The 21,095-nt window shown below is 33.5% G+C and overlaps 2 protein-coding genes across 2 annotated transcripts; one reads left to right on the top strand and one right to left on the bottom strand.

The window, feature by feature from the left end:
- Window positions 1-2,536: 2,536 nt before the first annotated feature.
- On the top strand, window positions 2,537-10,813 carry LOC126741899 (uncharacterized). Its single transcript, XM_050448364.1, has 3 exons — window positions 2,537-2,730; window positions 2,792-3,481; window positions 9,713-10,813. The coding sequence occupies exons 2-3, from the start codon at window positions 2,808-2,810 to the stop codon at window positions 10,728-10,730; spliced, it is 1,692 nt and encodes a 563-aa protein (XP_050304321.1). The 5' UTR covers window positions 2,537-2,730; window positions 2,792-2,807; the 3' UTR covers window positions 10,731-10,813.
- Window positions 10,814-12,825: 2,012 nt separating this feature from the next.
- Window positions 12,826-20,355, bottom strand: LOC126740232 (uncharacterized). Its single transcript, XM_050446169.1, has 2 exons — window positions 13,545-20,355; window positions 12,826-13,494 (listed from the first exon to the last, which is right to left on the bottom strand). The coding sequence occupies exons 1-2, from the start codon at window positions 18,825-18,827 to the stop codon at window positions 13,414-13,416; spliced, it is 5,364 nt and encodes a 1,787-aa protein (XP_050302126.1). The 5' UTR covers window positions 18,828-20,355; the 3' UTR covers window positions 12,826-13,413.
- Window positions 20,356-21,095: the final 740 nt, after the last annotated feature.

The raw sequence follows: 21,095 nt of genomic DNA, 5'->3' as shown, positions 1-21,095 counted from the left end.
CAGGAGATCTATAATTAAATATTTTTTCTTCCTTAGTTATATTTTTAAGGATACGGTTTCATAGCATTGTAGCTCAGAGGAAACACCTTCTTAGTTCGCTTTTAGCGAACACGCCACTGTCACCGATTCTGCCATTCGTTCCAAGATCTACATACACAAATTTATAGTCGACGTCAATGAGAACAAATAATATGATACTATAAGACTTATAGTTAAGAGCCGCCCATTTCCGGACAATTAATTCGAATGTGTTTTCCATCCATTGATCCAATTGTATTGACCACATTCCATTTGTTTTCAAACTCCTTGGCAATATTTTCCCATTCCTCTCTAGTTGTTGGTGTCTGTAAGAAAAATAATTATTTTAAAAGTTTATCTAATGTAAAATATCCTAAGGTAATTTAATAAACGTATATTTTATAAACACCCTGTATTCGTTTAAAAGTGTTTCAACCGACCGAGAGTTATCTTACATCCTTAAAAATAAATAATAATTTAAGCAGAGATTGAAAGAGACCCAAAAAAAGTAAAAGAGGCAGTGCGTTCTAGCATTTCGGCTTATAAAGAGCCATGTATATAGAGTAGTCATAGTTTACCATGTGTGGTGGGTGTTTGTCCACTAGGTGGATATTAGAATGGTTGTGATTGTTTTTTATGCACAGGTATAAGGATATGTGAGTAAAATATTACTCACATATAAATCATGACGACATGTGAGTAATATTTTATATTAGTGTTGTATCTCCATTGTAAGTCCATGGCTAGAGTTTTATGGTATACCAGAGTTTGTCGCTGTTTAGCGAGGTATTACCAGGTTGTGGTCGATTGTTTAGCAATCGACAGGGATGCCCTCTGAGCGCGCAGTTCCTTCGAGTTGGTCTTGTGAGTTATAGAGGGCCCTCACTTACCTTCTCGATTGACAAATTTGGATTCTAAGATCTCGGTATATGTTATCTTAGTTTCCGAGTGTTGAGATGCTTACTGCTTAGCGGCAGTGGAGCGTCTGGGGTAGCCTTAACTATTTAACGAGACACTAGCTAGTCGTCGAAGAAAGAAGATATGTATATATATGTAAAATATTAGCAAACATGAAGTAACTATAATGATGGTTGTTGGCATGGTTTGGCAAGGTTCCCCGGTGAGTAAACTTAATCTTTATTAGATAGGTCAGTACAGTAAATCGTAAACATTTGTGTATCATGGTACTCTCAATCTCTCACTGTATACGTGGTGGAGCTCGCTGAATGAATTGCATTGTCAACACTCACGTAAGTTTAATTTTAAAATACCCAAAATTTTACACTAAGACATTTTTTTATTTACAGGATGACACCAGTGAAAAGGCAGAAACTACAACTTTAGCTTCCAAATCTGCTACAGATAGCATAAAACCAGCGGTTTCCATAAATAAAAAAATAAAATCTATTCCTTACAATGACTAGTTGAAGCTTCGGCAACCATGTCAGAAATGGGTAAAATTGTGAAACAAACGTCAGTGCATAATCAAATACAGGATGATGCCCTGGATACTTTCGGGAAATTTGTAGTATCTTAATTACATCAGATACAGGGAGCCAGCAATGAGCTTGTACTAAGGGAAACAAAATGCAAAATTCAACAAATATTAATGGATACTTGGGATACTCTTAATCAACCGACCAGTATTAGTATTAAAAGGATGTTTTGAGTGGTTTCAGTGCGTTTTTTTTATTAATATTAATACTAAAAACTCCCTTTTTGCTAAAAAAATATAAAGAAGTCTGAACTGGGTCACATATATTGGAAAAAAGGAAATTCAAATCGTTCGTTTCACAGGCAAGTTAGGTGTCAATGGTGTTCATTGTCATGTCATGTCATCTTTGTTATAATATTAAGACGGCATATTTGTGAAGTATCTATAAGGTATTGGATGCCAAAAGGATTAAGTCCAGCCTCATCCCAAGAATCATGGCCATTACCACAGCCACCCCATCCTAGGTATACCCCGTTGGAGTATAATTTTAATGATACTTTCAATGAAGAGAATGGGCGAACCAATTTCGATAATTTCATTAGCGATGCACTTAGAATGGCTAACGTAATAAGCACAGATTTTCAGCAAGGACATATTTGAATAAATATTGATTTGTATTATTTCATTTTTTTTCTGTTCTAGTTTTGTTATAAATAGAAATAAAGAATCATTTTTATTATCTTTTACAAAGTAATTTTACTATATACCTTCAGAAATTCATTTTTCAATGCCTGATATATGGCCTTGGACGTTTCCGATATTATGCCTGATAGGGTACATTGAGGTATACGACTGCTGTATTGAAGACTGGAATAACTCTCTCCAGTTGCCAGAAATCGAAGGGTCACCATAAGGCGTTCCTCAACGCTGATATTAACTGCTTAGCAAATAAACTTGAAAATGTGTAAATGCAAAACAACAAGCAAGTTTATAGTGGTGGCAAGTACTTTCCGCCAGTAAATTTGTCAAGTGTAAACGACGCTTAAAACAGCGGTTCGGTATGCTGTTTGCACACCTATTTGACGTTTAATTGACCTTTTATTTGAAATTTAAAATTTTCTTGATGTTTTGTTTTAATTTGTTTCATTCTGATTCGAATAATGAAGACATATCTATTGTAAGCTGATTTTATCAATCCTCTCAATCAGTTTTGTTTAAGAAACACTTTTATCCCATTTACTCTAACTATTTGATCTGTATAATAAACTTACTAAAAGGTAACCTCACTTAATGTTTATTAATTTGCCGTTAAAATTATTACATATACTTCAGTTGCAGAGCCATTTTGAATACAATGTACATAGCCTCAGCCTCATCCATCGTAAAATTCTATGATTTTCCATCCAATCAATTAGTATACACATACCAACCAAAGTATACTATCGAAGGGCCTTGCAGGAGCCTCTCATGGGCCAAAGATGGCAACTGGATAGCCGTGGTGCCCTATACAGGTTGTACCGAAATTGTAACCCTTAAGGACCAATGCAAACTATTACATACAGTGCAAGACATCCCTGAGCCATCATGTGCAAGTTTCCAAAACCTTACAAAAAGGAACATTGTAGTGGGTACCAAACAAGGGCAAATATTATTATATGACATCAAAATGAAAAGTGTAAAAGCCCGATATCCCAAGGCAAAGGGTAGCATTACCCATGTGGGTTTTACGGCCAAAGACACCCACTGTTTTGCTGGGTGCAGTAACGGCGACATATTATTGTTTAATAATGTGGCGAAAAATATGAGTTGTTCCCTTAGAGTGCCCAAAAGTGATTCTGTTACTGATGTAAAAGCACATAGTCTTAAAAGGAATTTTATTATGGCTGGCAGTAATGATGGAATTGTTTGTGTTTGGGATGTGAATGTTAATAAGGTGAAGTTTAAAGCTGATGCACATACTGGGCCAGTATCTTCTGTGTTGTTTCATCCGCAGAATGTTATGTTGGTGGTTTCTGCAGGATCAGACAGGTAAAGACTATATTTTGTGAAACTCTAGGTAAGGTAATTAAATTTATGGTAAAGAGTTTATGGTCCACTAATTTTTTATTTATTTGCTGAGGAATATAACATTTCCAGTACATATTAATAATTAACAGTAAACCTAAGTACTAGCTATAATACTGAACTATATATCATATATTATACAATACATACTATATATCAAATATCATATATTACACTTTTTATTAAATTATCATTCATTTTAATATTGATACAATTAAACACCTAGATGTGAAACATCTGTATGTGCGGTATAAAATCATGTTACTTACTTTTAGTAGATTAAGTCATCTAAGAAGGAATCATATGCAACAATTGTACAACACCCCCAAAAGGATAAACAATACCTCAAACTTGCCTACAATTGTTATTAAACCCAAAGTAGCACAAAGTTCACAAAAAACCAGAATGGAACTTTAATCATCAATAAACCCTGCAAACTTGAATCTTGGAATTAGAAATATTAAAGAAACAAAAAATGGAAAAATTATAGTTAAATGTGATACAGAACATGACATAAATCTATTCAAGAAGGAAGCTGAAACTAAACTTAAAGAAAACTTTGAAATAGAGGTACCAAGAAAAATTTCACCTAAAATAAAAATTGTTGGGTATACGGGCGAAGACTCATTTGAACATATAGAAGGTAAAATTCGTAAACAGAATAAATGGATAAACACACAGGACTACATAAAAGTAACATATATTAAATTAATAGGAACATTGATAACTTAATTACTTACTAAGAAACATATAAATTACTTTTTATTGATATTATTGTGCTTGCTGAAACCTTCAAATTGATTCGATAAACAATTTTAATATACCAGACTACAGAGTTTTATATAATAATGCTAAGTATAATAAAAATGATGGTGTTGTTATACTAGTAAAAAATAATTTGAATGTTGATTTTTCTTTCACTCAGTTGACTAACTCAGAAGCAACTCTAAGTAGAATGAATTTTGAAGTAATTGGCACAACTTTTGGATTAACAGCAATATACAAGCCTCCACCCATTTCAAGGACAGATTTTATAAGTGATTTATTTACATACTTTGAGACAATCACTTTTTCTAATATCGACATTTTTGTTGGAGACGTCAATCTAAATATTTTAGAACGAAATGATAATCATGTTGTTAATTATCTTTCTATGATGAACTCATTAGGCTTCAAGTCATATATTAACTCAGTCACAAGACTTCTTTCAAAAACTTGCCTAGATCACTTGTTCATCAATCAAAAAATAAAATCTAATAATTTACAACTAAATTCATATGTAATTGAAGCGGATATAACAGATCATAGTCCAATAATGTTTCTCGCTAGTCAAATAGAAGAAAAGCAATATAATTTAATAAATTCTTACAATGACATTAAAACTAAATTGGATATTCCTAAGTTTAGACGACTACTACGAAATTTTGATTGGTCAGTGGTGATGAATAATCATGACTCAGAGATGGCAACAACAATTTTCTTAAAAAGTTACCAACAATTATTAATAAACGCTTCACAAACCTCCAATATAAAGCACAAAAAACATAAAAAAATAAAAGATTGGATTAGTAATGGTATTATCATATCAATTAAGACTAGAGACCGAATGAAGAAAAAAATATTGAAAAGATTTAATACCCAATTAGATAAAGAATATAGAGAATATAGAAATAACTTAAACAAACTCATACATAAACAGAAAAATGAATATTATAGGAAAAAAATTGAAAATAACAAGGGTAATATGAGAAAGTTGTACCAAATAATCAAAGATGCCACATACGAAAACGTTAAAAACAAAAACGATGGTTTTATTAATATAAAAAATAAATATAGAGAAAATTTTAATAGTTTAATTGAAGCATGAAATTATTGTAATAGCTATTACATCAATATTGGAGTAGAAATGGAAACAGCAATTCCGCCACCACAACATGAACAGGAATTGGATGCCCCGATAACAAAATCAATTTATTTATTAATTTTTTGTTATGGGGTTAATAACAAAAAATTAATTAATAAAGTGTATTACAACATTAAAAAATAATAGTTCACCTGGTTATGATGGTATTCAAGCTGATATCATTAAACAGACACATTTAGAAATAATTAATCCACTATTACTTATACTAAACCTCATATTAGAAACTGGTAAAATACACCTCGAATTTAAAACATCGGTAATAACACCCATTCATAAATCAGGTTCCAAAACATCCATTAATAATTACAGACCTATCAGCCTTATAAGTAATTTTGCGAAACTCTGTGAAAAATTTATAAAGATTAGACTAATGAATTTCTTAAAAATAAATAATGTTTTATCCTCAAGTCAATATGGATTTTTGAGGGGTGCAGTACAGAAGATGCCATGCATCAACTAATAACTGAGGTAGTAAATAATTTAAATTCAAACAGAAAATGTATGGCTATATTCCTAGATCTTGCAAAGGCCTTTGATACTGTGCCTCATAATATACTTCTTAATGTTCTTGAAAGATTTGGAATTCGGGGTACTGCTTTAGAGTTGTTTTCAAGTTATTTATCAGAGCGACTACAAATGGTTAAGCTCAATAATGTCCTAAGTGACAAACAGGAAATTAAGATTGGCATTCCACAAGGAACAGTTTTGGGCCCAGTACTCTTTATAATATATATCAACTCACTATTAAGGGTACAGGTGGATGGTCTACTAGTATCTTATGCAGATGATACAGCGATTGTGATTTCAGGAGAGTCTTGGGACATTGTGAAAGATAAATCTGTAAATAATTTAACTATAATAAAAAATTGGCTTCAAACGTTTAAATTATCATTAAATTTAGCTAAAACAGCATACATAGCCTTTTCAGTTACTAATGCGAATAGACCACATTATAGTTCTATTTTAGTAGATAATCACTGTATTAAAGAAACTTCATGTACAAAATACCTTGGAGTTGTAATTGATAAGTTTCTGAAATGGCAACCACACATTGATTATATTTCCAACAAAATTCCAAAACTAATTCATAAATTTTACTTATTGAGGGAATTTTTAAATACTAAGACTTTAATAATGATGTAAAAAGTATTTGTGGAATCAATTATAAGATATGGTATATTGGTGTGGGGAGGACTTTATAATAACTGCCTGTACAAATTAAATATAATACAACAACAAATTAATATAAACAAACTTATCAATTACAACTCCAAGGTATTTTGTAGATAAAGTTTCTTTAATACAGTGATTATCTAGTAAAATAGAATTATAATGTGGTCTATTCGCATGTGAAAATGCTATGTATGTTGTTTTAGCTAAGTTTAATGATAATTTAAATGCTTTAAGCCAATTTTTTATTATAGTTATATTATTTACAGATTTATCTTTCACAATGTCCCAAGACTCTCCTGAAATCACAATGGCAGTATCATCTGCATAAGATATAATATGTACAGGGTCTTTCCCCATATATTGACCCTCCCCCCCCTACAGGGGTAATGCGAAAAGTTAAAAAAAAAATTAATACAAAACTTTTGGGGTTTTACTTTAAATTTTTGAATCCGATGTCAATTTTTTTTTTTTCGTTTAGAAACGTCAAATTTTGACAGATGATCAGTTTTTTCTTATGAAACACCCTGTATATGGCTTCATAGTTAAAAGGAGCCGAATTTTCTGATTTCAAATATATATAGTTTAACTATGTTTTATTAAACCGTTTCGGAAATATCGGGCTCCAAACTTTAAAAAAATAATATATTGAAGATCTTGGTAAGTGCTGCATTGTTATTGTTTGGCGTTTTTTTTAAGATAAATGAATTGAGTAGAAACAATAAAAACAGAAGATTTATTATTACTAAGGTGATATTTAGCATCTTTTTGTTGACAAGGATCCATTATTTTAACAATTGTTAAATTTTCATATAGACGTAATTATAACTATAACTGCTCTATATGACCACCACCATTATCAATACAGTTTATATAATCCTGCTCAATTTTGTGCATTGTATTCCTTATAAATTGTCTATGATTTTGATTGATATCATCTATCGCGGTAATAATTTTTCTGCGGAGCTCCTCGACATTTTCAGTTCTCTGTTCGTAAACTTTATTTTGCAGGTAACCCCACAGAAATCAATCAAGAGGTGTCAGGTCTGGACTGTGGCCAACGAATTGGCCCAGTTCGTGCAAACCACAGGTTATATCTTTTATTTAAAAATGTCAAAACAGGTAACACAATATGCGGTGGGGCACCATCTTGATGCCAAACTATTTGCTCGTATTGCCTTATGGGTAGATCTTCAAGTTTAGCTTCAATTTGATAAGTAAGCATCTCTAGGTATCTCTCTCCCGTCAAGTTGCCGTTATAAAAAATAGGTCCTATGACCTGGTCATTTAAAATTCCACACCATACATGTAGAGATTGCCGCCCTTGAAACTTAATTTCCCTTGTTATTCGGCGGTTGCGAACATTTTTTCGATTGTAAATGCCCGCAGTTGTAAAGGTGCACTCGTCGGTCTACAAATTTTTTTTAAAAAAGTTATTATTTTATTATTATTATTATTATTATCTTCTTCTTTTAGCACTAGCATCTCTTGATAAAATTCCACCCGTTTATTTCTTTGCTATACACTTAAAGTTTGAACATGTAATATTCGATAAGCAAAATATTTATACTTTTTTAAAGTTGAATAATTTTTTTGGCCGATCGATCAAAGTAAATTCTGGCATCTTCTATGGAATGATTTGGGTGTTCTAAAAAGAAATTCAACATTTTTGATGGGCAATTTGAGGGAGACAAAGGCTCGAACATGATAGCGTAGATCTAAATGTATTCAAAAATTAGTAAAAACTTACCTACCTTCGAAATATAGCAAAATATGTAATTCTTCTTCTGGATCGACAAGAACTGTCCGACGTTTTCATCGTAGAGTTTTCCTGATGCAAAATGCTCGTTCTATATTTTTAAACGTATTTTTTGCCAGAATGGCACGTAAAGGAAAGGTTCAACAATATTCCTTTCTGACGGCATTTGCGTTATTATTATTTTTATAAAATATACGGACGATGTCACATTTTTCTTCATCACTGTACGGCATTTTTTAACATTTATGGGTCAACAAACAAGAAATGACAATGTCATTTGAATGATTTGTTTTTTAATAAATGTTAAACAATAACAATGCAGCGCCTACCAAGATCTTCAATATATTATTTTCTTTAAAGTTTGGAGCCCGATATTTCCGAAACAGTTTAATAAAACATAGTTAAACTATATATATTTGAAATCAGAAAATTCGGCTCTTTTTAACTATGAAGTCATATACAGGGTATTCCATAAGAAAAAACTGATTATCTGTCAAAATTTGATGTTTCTAAACGAAAAAAAACATTTTGACATCGGATTCAAAAATTTAAAGTAAAACCCCTAAAGTTTTGTATTAATTTTTTTTTTAACTTTTCGCATTACCCCTGTAGGGAGGGGATCAATATATGGGGAAAGACCCTGTACATACTTTCAATTTGGTGGCACAAAAAATATTCTTATAGCAAATTATTGTTAAGAAAATGTTATTTCTTTAACTAAAATCCTTTCTTATAATATTTTAAGTATTTCAGGAAAATATTTTAAATAATGGTGAAGATTTGATGAGGTAGTTGGAAAAAAAGCCCTGACCAAAACTATTAGACTATTAGAATCAAGTTTTTCGTTCAAATCCATTCTCAGTAAAAAAATGTATGCAAATATTCTTTGTGCCTTCCCCACAAATGCCTAAAAATGTCCTCAAAAAAATGTGCCTGCAATATCAGTCCCGAAACTTTGTAGTTTACCTCTAACTTAATTAGTTCTTTATTAAACGTGCAAAACGGCCAATATTAAAAAAAAAATGAATTAAAAATCACAATTGCATGCCTACCTCAAAATGAAGTGGATACATGCCAATACAAGTTATAAAATACAACTTAGGAACTAGATAATAAGCCTTTATATTAGGAAAACAGGATAAACTAATATTAGAAAATCATAGCAACTATTTTAACCAAAGACAAAACTTCAAAGGACAGATTTTAAGAGTATAAGAAATGTTATATCAAATTATTGTCCAAAAAATGCTTTCTCTTTACCCAAAACCTTATTAAAAGAATATTTCGTGAAATTATATTCAAACAGTTGTGACCTTAACTAACATCCTTATTTGTTCTTTAGGTCGGTGAGAATATTCGACATTGAAAGCCATACGAGAGTAAATAAAATCGCAGTAGAAAACAACGTTTTATCGATAGATTTTCTAGATAATTCCCTATATCTAGTAATGGGTACCCAAAATGGCAAAATCCTCATCTATGACACCAGAAGTCTGAGAGAGCCCGTTAATTCACTGGATGCTCACAGCAGTGCCGTAAAGCACCTTTTATGCCAAAACTCATCGGAAAACAGCGTCGTTACAAATAGCAGTTCATTAAGCAGCTTTGTTGCTGATGAAGCTCCACAGCCCTCCAAGTCCACCGAAGAACTACCATCTATTACCGCTGTAAAAAAACGTACCAGTGACGTATTTGGGTACTTGGTGCAAGCTCAAGTGCAGTCGCCAGCCAATGCAGCCACCCCAGAATTACTAAAAAAGTCTTATAAATCCTCCTTGGACTGTGGAGATTCGTTTTTAAATGCCCTCGGTTTGGACAAAAATACCACCTTGGACTCGGAAGTGTTTTTAGACGAAGGCGATTGCCATAAGCTTGTCCCTACTAAAGAACAATCATTAATATTCGAAGTAGGTAACACACCAAAAACACAACCGAAAGACTCAAAAATTCAAACCAATTCCACGCCCTTTAGCCTACAAGAGCAGGCTTGTTTCAACGCCTCCCCGATAATCCCCAACTGTGCCTCGACGAGTGTCACTCAGGTCCAAAATGTGAACAGCGAATACATTAAAACTGAAATAAAACAGTCGATGGAACAACTGGAGACGAAACTCTCGTATTTGTTCATGGACCACGCGCACCAAATCAGGAAAATGATTTTGGACCTGCACATGGCCACCATGAAGGAGTTCATCAAAGTTGAGGATCGTTTCTTGATGATGAGAGAGGATTTGGCTTTTGTCACCAGTGGTAACGGCGATAATTTGATTGAGGAGAACATGAATCTTAAATTGAGGGTCGAACAGTTGGAAAACGAGTTGGCTAGGATTAAGGTCAAGGACTCGAACGCCAACAGTTAAATTGTTTTCTTGAGTAATTGTAAATGTATAAATTAATTTGTTTTTGTATATATTTCTTTTTTTAATATATTTATATTTTTGTATGTCATTTTTTTTGTTATTGACCGTTTTAATCGAGCGGAAAGCTCAAAGTGCTACGACCTCATTACTTTTCCAAATATCCAATAGACAAGTTTAGCCAAAAACGACTGGTTTATTTTAACTTAGAATTTATTGATATTTTCAGGTGTTTTTCTCAAAAAAAATTTTGTCTTTTGAATACCAATAATAATAATTCTGTGGAGGTACTTCTCCTTTGTTTTCTGTGAATTTTTAGCGCGGAATGATTCTTAGTTGGTATTTACCTATTCGTTTAGGCCTTTCTGGCTCCTTAATTATGCGTGGCGTACGGGGATGGGGGACAGATAGCTCGAGAAAAACGGCTTAGTTTGTTTGACAAATATATTGTGTTACCTTAGGCTGTACAAAGGGCCTTACCACAAAAGTGAGTGAATTTTGGTCTTCAAGCGTAATCAAAACGTACTCAGTCTCAAATACCCGGCTCAATGAAGCTTTCTAACCAATCATACAATACGCCTGACAGCATTGTGTACGCTTTTGGAGATTATTTCAGGAGTGTATACACGAACTCACTTCCCAGCGATCATTCTGTCGTCTTTGCACCTCCCTTAACTTGCATAGACGTCGTCGCGCTCGCGGCTATCGACATTATAATGGCGAGAAAGTGTCTCAAAAGCAAAATGCAAGTCAAGGTTTGCCCTATCTTTAAAAAGGGCGATGCTGGAACAATAGAGAATTACCGCCCTATATCCATTCTGTGCAATTTTTCAAAGTTATTCGAGTTGGCCCTTTATAAATTAATTTTTTCCAAGGTTAAATCCATGCTAGCCAACGATCAACATGGCTTTGTTTCTGGTCGATCATGTACTACAAACCTAGCATTCTTCTCTCAGTTTGTGTGTGAAGCACTTAATGACAGAGGTCAAATCGATGTTATCGACACAGACTTTCAAAAGGCTTTTGACCAGATTGACCACTTCATCCTATTAAATAAGCTTGAACGTCAGTTTGGATTCTCCGATCGCTTAATAAAGCTCCTTAACTCCTATTTAGTTGACCGCTGTCAGTTTGTAGAGGTCGAAGGCTTAGATGTGCTTGTTTTTCACCCACCTCTGGAGTTCCTCAGGGCTTTAACTTGGGCCCCCTTCTCTTTAACGTTTTCGCTAATGACTTGATCACCACCCTCAATTGCTCTCGGTTAGCATATGCTGATGACCTAAAGCTTTTCCATAGGATTGACTCTATAGCAGATGGTGGTCAACTGCAAGAGAACATCAATACTGTACACCATTGATGCACTTTGAACAGCGTTAACCTTAATGTTTCCAATTATAATGTGGCCAGCTACTTTCGAATCAAAAGTCCAGTTGTTTTTAATTACTCAGTCAATGGAGAGTCTCTGACAAGGTCTACCTACCTGTTTTAAGGATCTTGGAGTCGCCTTTGACCAAAAATTTTCTTTTATCCCTCACATCGAAGATACTGTTTCTAGGGCTACTCGCATGCTGGGCTTTATTATTAGAAATTGCAAAGTTTTTGCGAACACTGCCACTGCCAAAATTCTCTACTATGCATTTGTTAGATCCAGGCTGGATTTACAGCTCCCTCATTTGGTCTCCCATTTACAACCAGCACATTCACCTATTAGAATCAGTCCAACGGCGATTCCTTAAATGTTTGGCATTTAAGGATGATGGAGTCTATCCTCCAAGGGGTTTTGACCATAACCTGCTGCTCTCTAGATATACGGAATGGTCACTTGCGAAGAGGAGAGAAATGCATTCAGTGAAATTCTTGTTTAATTTACTTAACCATAAAATTGACTGCCCATCCCTTTTGCAAAGGATTTGCTTTCATATACCACGCCCAGGATCTAGACAGTGTCCAGCTTTTAACTTGGACACAGCCAGGTCCAACATTCGTTTTGATACATAAAGTCCTATTCACTTTATGTATCAAAACTTTAACACTATTGCTGATTCTTGTGACATTCACCATGACAATCTGGCACTTATTTTGAGTCACCTGCGTATGGTCGGTGGGGGAGGCTAGGTTGTTTAGTTTGAATACATTTATTTATTCATTTTTTTCTGCTCTTTTGATTTAAATTAATTCTTGATTCTTATCCTAATTTAGTGTTGTTTTTTATTATTTATTTTCTCAAACTCACTACTTTTTTTTATTCATTTCATTCATTTATTCATAATACGGGAAAACCCCATTAACTGTAAATTTTACAAAGCAATAATATTTACATAAACAACTTTCATAATCTAAACCTACTTAAAAAATTAATACTAAAGTAAAAAACACCTATACTACATATACTAGAAACAACCTTAATAATTTATATGCAAGAATGTTGGATTGAACAATGCCTCCTTGCTTCGCTTTGGGTAATTGTTCTGTATTTTAAACGATGAACAATGAACACTTTGGTCAGTTCTTGATGATGAATTTATTTTAAATTTTTATACAAGAGTTTAATTTTTAAGTTAACAAAATTTAATTTATATGGTTGCTTGCTTGTCGTTCTTGACAGGAGAGGAGTCGAGGCGTCCCGTCAGGGGCGCTGTGGTCTCAAGGTAAGTGGCGCGTTACAAACGCCGTCCGATAGATGGCGTCAGTAGGACTGAACTTTGAATGAAATAAAGTTGAGGGTACACTCGTAGTCCGAACATCCCGCCGCCTTTGAAAGGCTGACCTTTCAACATAACTTGAGCGTTACAAAACATCAATAGGCAACAAACAAACCTTCGTTGTTGCTCTCTTCAAGAAACCATTCTTAGTCTTAATGGTGACCACCCTAACGAGGCCATCAGCACCGGGATGGACTGCAGAAATTCTACCCAAGGTCCAGTAGGCTGGGGGAGTATTTTCTTCCTTAACAATCACCAAGGCACCAATTTGTAAGTTGGGATCCTTATTGAAACGCCATTTACTGCGTTCCTGGAGGGTGTGAAGGTAATCATGGCTCCATCGTCTCCAGAACTGCTGGAAAAGCTTCTGAACATGAAGAAGTCGCTTTACCAAATTAGTGTGAGAATCTTCCAGGTTTCTCTGAGGCAATGCCGTCATTGGCTGTCCAATAATGAAATGGGCTGGGGTAAGAGCCTCCAGGTCATTAGGATCAGGAGAAAGGCTTATAAGGGGCCGAGAGTTTAAGACGGCTTCCACCTGTACCAATAATGTATACATTTCCTCGAAATTAAGAGGATGATCATTATGTAAAACACGCTTGAGATGATGCTTGCAAGATTTCACAGCACTCTCCCAAAGACCTCCAAATGTTGGGGATCTAGCTGGAATAAAATGCCAATTTATCTGAGTTTGGTTCAAATAATCTCTTAAGACACCGCCATTAACAATGTTTTGCAAACGTTTCAACTCATTGTCTGCGCCAACGAAAGCAGTAGCGTTATCTGAGTAAATATCTGTGCACAAACCTCTACGCGAAACAAAACGTTTCAGCAAATTTAAGAAAGCATCTGTGGACAAATCCGTGACTAAATCTATGTGCAAAGCTTTCGTAGCCATACACACAAAAATCGCGACATAACATTTTATTATTTTTCTGGTTTTGGTTTGGCCATCCTTTAAATTAAAGGGGCCTGCATAATCGATTCCAACAGAAAGAAACACTTTAGAAGGTTTTACGCGGACAGAAGGCAAATCGCCCATTTTATAAGTCAAATTAGGAGGGTTGGCTCGGAAACATTTGATACAATTTCTAATACAGGATTTGACTGCCATTTTGCCGTCAATAATCCAATAATTTTGGCGTATATGTGATAACGTTCCTTGATTTCCGGCGTGTAAAGCTCTTAAATGCTCGGAATGTATCAGTAAACTTGTAAATTTATGTTTTTTCGGCAATAAAATTTGATGTTTTTGATCGTAATTTAAGTCAGAAAACTTTAATCTTCCGCCCACTCTCAAAATACCATCAGGGTCTAAAAAGGGCGCTAAAGCTTTTAGCTTACTCCTTTTCAATACTTCACGGTGGGTTCTTAAATGGCAAATGTCCGCATTAAACTCAGAACTTTGAATTAATTTGATTAGACGTAAAGAAGTCTTTGAAAATTCAGAATTTGACACAACATTATTAATAAAAGTTTGAACATCATGTCGACCTTTAGAGCGATCTATGAATCTAAAGACGTAGGCCGCAACTCTTATTAATTGACTAAAAGAAGAAAATTTAGAAAAAAGTTCATCAAAATTAAACAGGTTATCGGTCTGACATAGAAAATTCATATTTTGATTCTTGAATTCGGGAACATCTACAGGATTTTTGGAAAAATATGAAATATTGGTGGCTTCAGGCCAATTTTCTTTATCCTGTCTAAGGAACGAAGGACCATTCCAATATAAACTATTGGACAAAAAATCGTTAGTTTGAGAACCTCTAGACAATATATCAGCTGGGTTTTCATGAGTTGAAATATGATTCCAATCAGTTATATTGGTCAACTGTTGGATTTCAGAGACACGATTGCATATAAAAGTTTGCCAAGTTTTAGGCTCTCTTGACAACCAAGCTAACACTATGGTTGAATCAGTCCATAGATATATATTCTGAATCTCAAAGGAAATAGTACTTAAACACTTGCTCACTAATCTAGCTAAGAGCACTGCAGCTTGGAGCTCAAGTCTTGGAATACTAATTGCCTGTACAGGAGCTACTCTTGTTTTGGCAAAGTACAAACGACAATCTATGGCTCCAACATTATTAATAGATCTTAGATAAACGCTACAGCCATAAGCACTCTCACTAGAGTCAGAAAACCCATGTAATTCGACCAAATTAGCACCTTTAATTAAAACTTGTCGAGGTATTTGTATAGTATTAATATTAAATAATTGTTTCTTATATTCACACCATTGGGAATGTAATTCTATGGGTAAATTTTCATCCCATGATAATTGAAGTTTCCACAACTGTTGAATGATTAATTTTGCTCGGATAATTATGGGTCCAAGGAATCCCAATGGATCATATATTTTTGAAATGAAACTCAATATTGATCTCTTGGTAACGGAATTTGTCAGAGAATCTTCAAGTTGAAGTTTATAAATAAAACAATCAGACGTGGGTATCCAAGAAATTCCCAATGTTTTAGTGGTATTCTCATCTGATATGACATATTCTGATAAAGAATAATCATCATTACCTTCTAAAAACACACGGGAGTCATTTGACTTAAATTTTCTAATTTCAAATCCATAACCAGACAAGATTTTAGTAATGTTGTTTTTTACTTGAATTAAAGACTCTAAAGAAGGGTGACTAAGTAAAAAATCATCCACATAAAAATTTGAGCCTATAAAATCACTTTCAATAGGATAATTGGTTCGGATATCATCAGAAATTTGCTTAAGGCATCTAGTGGCTAAAAATGAACTTGAAGCTAAACCATAAGTTACCGTATTTAGGCAAAACTCTTTAACAGGCAATGGAGGATCTTCACGCCAAAGTATCCGCTGCAAATTTCTGTGTTCCGGATGTACATTTATTTGTCTGTACATTTTGGTTAAATCTCCTGTCAACGCATAATCATGATGACGGAATTTCAAAAGAATGGAACATAAGTCAGGTTGAACAGTGGCACCAACCTTTAAAACATCATTTAAACTTATATTGGTTGATGACTTTTGGCTACCATTAAAAACAACACGCAATTTAGTAGTGGTGCTTTCAGCCTTTTCAACACAATGATGAGGCAAATAGAAACATAAATCGTTTCCAACATTGTACTCGACTTCAGACATGTGAGTCAAAGTTTCATATTCTCTCATGAATGAAGTATACATTTCACACATCGGGGAATTTTTTGAAAGTTTTCTCTCAACAGAATACAAAGTACGTAAAGCTATACCTTTAGTTTCACCTAAATCGGTATAATTATCCTTTAGAGGTAATTTTACTACAAAACGCCCTGCAACATCTCTTGTTGTATTATCTAAAAAATGCCTTTCAACTTCTGCTTCTTCTTGGGTGAGTACAGGCTTATTTAAATGAATTTCTTCGACAGACCAAAACCTTTCCAGCTGCTTAGCCAAATCAATAGTAGACAACATACTCTGAGAAGCAAGATGATTTTTCTTTTGCATTTGCAAATTTCCACTGACAAGATACCCAAATAAAGATTTTTGCAAAACAGGTAAATTCCTACCTAATTTTATTTGTCCTACAGATAGCAAATCATAAAAAATGCTTGCACCAATAAGCATGTCAATTTTTTGAGGGGAATTAAAATCAGGATCAGCCAGAATGATGTTTTTTGGAATATGCAAATCTGAAATATTAAAGGGTATTTGTGGATAGTGCTCAGAGATTTTATCTATTACCAAACAGGAAAGTCTGGTCGAATAATTATTATACAAAGAAGAAATTTTAACTTTGATTCTTTTATTTATATTGGTGGAAACTTGACCAATTCCTATTAGAGGAAGATTAATATTTTGATAGGGCAATGATAAAATATCTGCAAATTCTTTGGTTATCAAATTAGATTGGGAGCCTGAGTCCAAAAATATGCGACATTTTATAGGTCTGTTATCTTTATCAAAAGCATGAACAATTGCTGTAGATAGCAAGACAAAATTTTCCCTGGCAAACAAGGAAATTGGCTGAACAATATTAGTGTTTAGATCAGAAGTATTTTTAGTAAAATTCTCAGTTTGAATACAATTGACTTTAGGGGAAATAGAATTTAATTCTGCATTTTTTGATGCCTGTGAAACAGTTTCATGTTGGCATGATACCTCATTATTTTGCTTGCCAAAAAAATGCAACAAAGAGTTATGCTTTTTGTGACAAAATCTACAGGAAAAAGTAGTGCAATTTGAAGCTTTATGATTGCCTGATTTTAGACAGCAAATACAAATATTTAATGATTTTGCCTTTTCAAATCGATCATTAACAGACATGTCTCTAAATATATGACATTTGAACAAGAAATGATTTCCCTTACACAAAGGACAAATCAATTCTGACACCAAATTAACTCTCTTGGATTCATTCATTTTGTGTTTGAAACTATTGCTAGATGCTGTTTTATTAAAATTGCTGGGGTTATTATTATGATACGATATTGATTGCACTGCTTCTAGAATTTCACAACGTTTAGTGAGAAATTTTTTAAAGTCTTCAATAGTGGGCTTTACGATATCTTTACTACAAGTTTCCCACTCACGACGAGATTGAAAATCAATTTTTTCAGTCAGTAAATAGATCAAAATCAAATCCCAATGTTTAACAGACTCATCTAATAGTTCCAAAGATCTATAATTTTTTAGAAAATTATCCAAGAAACATCTAAGGTCCCTTGAATTTTCCCTAGGTACATTAGGTAAATTTAAAATTTCTTTAATATGAAAATTTGTTATAATTTTACTATTTTCATAACGATTTTCTAAAAGCTCTAAAGCTGTGTCATAATTATTTTCAGTTATCTGTAAAGAAGCAATTACATTAGCAGCTTCCCCCACTAAACAATCAATCAAATAGTGAAATTTCTCAATTTTGCTTCTGGGCTTAGAATGCACCAAAGCATCAAAAGTGTCTTTAAATCGACGCCAATCCCCGAAATCCCCAGAAAATTTAAATAAATTTAGCTTTGGAAGATTAGCGATGGGCTCAACAAAAATATTATTTTCTGGACTTGGAGCAAAATCATTAGCATTGGCAGGTGGCCACATTGAATTATTTAAAGTTTGCCCCTGTATTAAATCCTGAGCAGAAGATACACAATCAAAAAATTGGGTTTCAAAATTTTCCCTTTCTGTGGCCCATTTATTCTCATCATGGACAATGTTGCCCAAGATGTAATGAGACTCAATTTCACCTTGAACCACTTTAAACTCTTCAATAAGCTTGGGAGAAATTATCTCTAAACGACTTTTAATTTTTGAAACAGGGTTCTGTGGTTGTTTGTTTAAAAAATTCTCAAAACGAGTCAATTCAGCCTTAATTTGGCCTCTAGTTATATTAAGCCTTTTAATTTCACTAATATGATCTATTTCTTCTGCCATTTTAAATAATAAAGGATTTGTTTAAATTTGAGTTAAAATCAGGTGCATTTATAGTTAAACCCTGTACATGAAAAATAAAAATACCTGTTTAATGTAAGACAAAATGTAAAACTGAAATTAAATAAGATAATCTGTAATTATCACATAAAATAGTAGGCGGCTCAATACATAAATTTACCAAAATTTTCACCTTTATATGTCACACCAACAAATAATTTGTACTTTATGTACAATGAAACAAATTAATAAAGCCTGCCTTATAATGTGCAATACACTATTATAAAATATAAATATTTTGATTAGCCTTTAAATGTGCAATACATTAAAACTTTTAATATAAATGATTGAATCTAAATTGTGTATTACAAATCTAGAATGTCCACACTACACTGTGTGGTTCAACTAAAATGGTCTGCACTACAGTATGCAGCTCGACAAAGAAATATAATTTTAATAATCTGCAGTACAGTATGCAGTACACATAGATATAAATAATTTGCAACGTAGTGTGCAGTACAAGTTATAAATCTAATAATCTGCACTATGGTGTACAGTACAAAACATAAATAATTTGCAACGCAATGTGCAATACAACAAATAAAATGATCTGCAACAGAGTGTGCAGTTCGAGTTATAAAGAATGAACTTGCTACTCTCCCAATCAAAACTAAATAATCTGTACAGGAGCGAGCAGTACAGGACGAAAATGACTCATAAAATAGGCGATATCTACACCTTATGTTCAGTACATAAAAAATCTGTCACTCTGTACAGTACAATATGTTTTAAAAACAAGCAACCAAATAGAAAATAATAAATGCATATGAATTATAATCTGTGCAGTAATACAGTACGTATGACCTCTCTAAATCAAAATACAAATGATGTACAATACTACAATAGGGCTTGTGCACAGAACTTACCTTGCATAAAGATTTTTAATTTTATTTACTTTTTTCAAAACACATAAATATAATCAATATTTGACCTTTAAATAGGGCGAAATAAAAACACAACAATAAAACTTTATTTAAACCAACCCAGACAAAATGCAATGCAAAAACTTACCCGTGAAACCATCAAGCATCATCTCCCGAGCGCTGATAAGCATGGAAATAGTTTTCCACTTTTTTATTGTGAAAATATTGAAAAGAAAAAAGGCAACAGGTGAATGCCCTCAGGAAGATAATGGGAACTTTTAAGCTTTATTTCCTTCGATATTGGGCTGCAAATCCTTCCAAATTACAATTCACAAGAATTTTCTTGTTGCTGAGCCAGCACTGCGTAATGGCTTCATCCGGTCGAGGGATCAAATGGATTGAACAATGCCTCCTTGCTTCGCTTTGGGTAATTGTTCTGTATTTTAAACGATGAACAATGAACACTTTGGTCAGTTCTTGATGATGAATTTATTTTAAATTTTTATACAAGAGTTTAATTTTTAAGTTAACAAAATTTAATTTATATGGTTGCTTGCTTGTCGTTCTTGACAGGAGAGGAGTCGAGGCGTCCCGTCAGGGGCGCTGTGGTCTCAAGGTAAGTGGCGCGTTACAAACGCCGTCCGATAGATGGCGTCAGTAGGACTGAACTTTGAATGAAATAAAGTTGAGGGTACACTCGTAGTCCGAACAAATGTAAATACAAAACTTTATGCACAATTATGAAGTAAGTGACCTCTTTAGATGCATTAAGGAACTTATGTTAAACACATCAATATTCGAATTGTTTAACAAATTCATATACCTATCCATAGGATTGTTAATTCCATAGGATGTTCTGTGGATTGGAATGTTAAAGGTTACATTATGGCGCAACCCGTGATGAGGAACATTAAATCGTATGCGACCCAACAGATCAGGGCAATCAATAAGCCTATTAACGATCTTATATATAAAACTAGCACCAGAAATATTACGGCGTTGCGACAGTGTCGGAATAGATAATTGACTTTCAATATAAGAATAGTCATGGTTCTCAATGACAGTTAAAGTTCTATGAGCACAATATCTCAGGAATTTATGTTGAACTCTTTCTAAAGCATCGATATGAATCTGGTGGTATGGAGACCAAACTACAGAGCAGTACTCCAATATAGTTCTTACTAGGGAGCAATAAACCCTTCTTGTTGAAGAGACTGAGAAATATGAACAGTTTCTCATAACAAACCCTAGCAATTTTGATGCTTTTATAGAAATTGAATTAATATGATCAATAAATGTGAGTTTCTCATCAAAAATAACTCCTAAATCCCTAATAGATGCAACATAA

Source organism: Anthonomus grandis, chromosome 1 (genome assembly GCF_022605725.1).
Source record: "Anthonomus grandis grandis chromosome 1, icAntGran1.3, whole genome shotgun sequence".
In the NCBI taxonomy this organism is placed as follows: domain Eukaryota; kingdom Metazoa; phylum Arthropoda; class Insecta; order Coleoptera; family Curculionidae; genus Anthonomus; species Anthonomus grandis.
The sequence above is the reverse complement of the archived record's forward strand: the minus strand, read 5'-3'. Positions and strand labels throughout refer to the sequence as shown.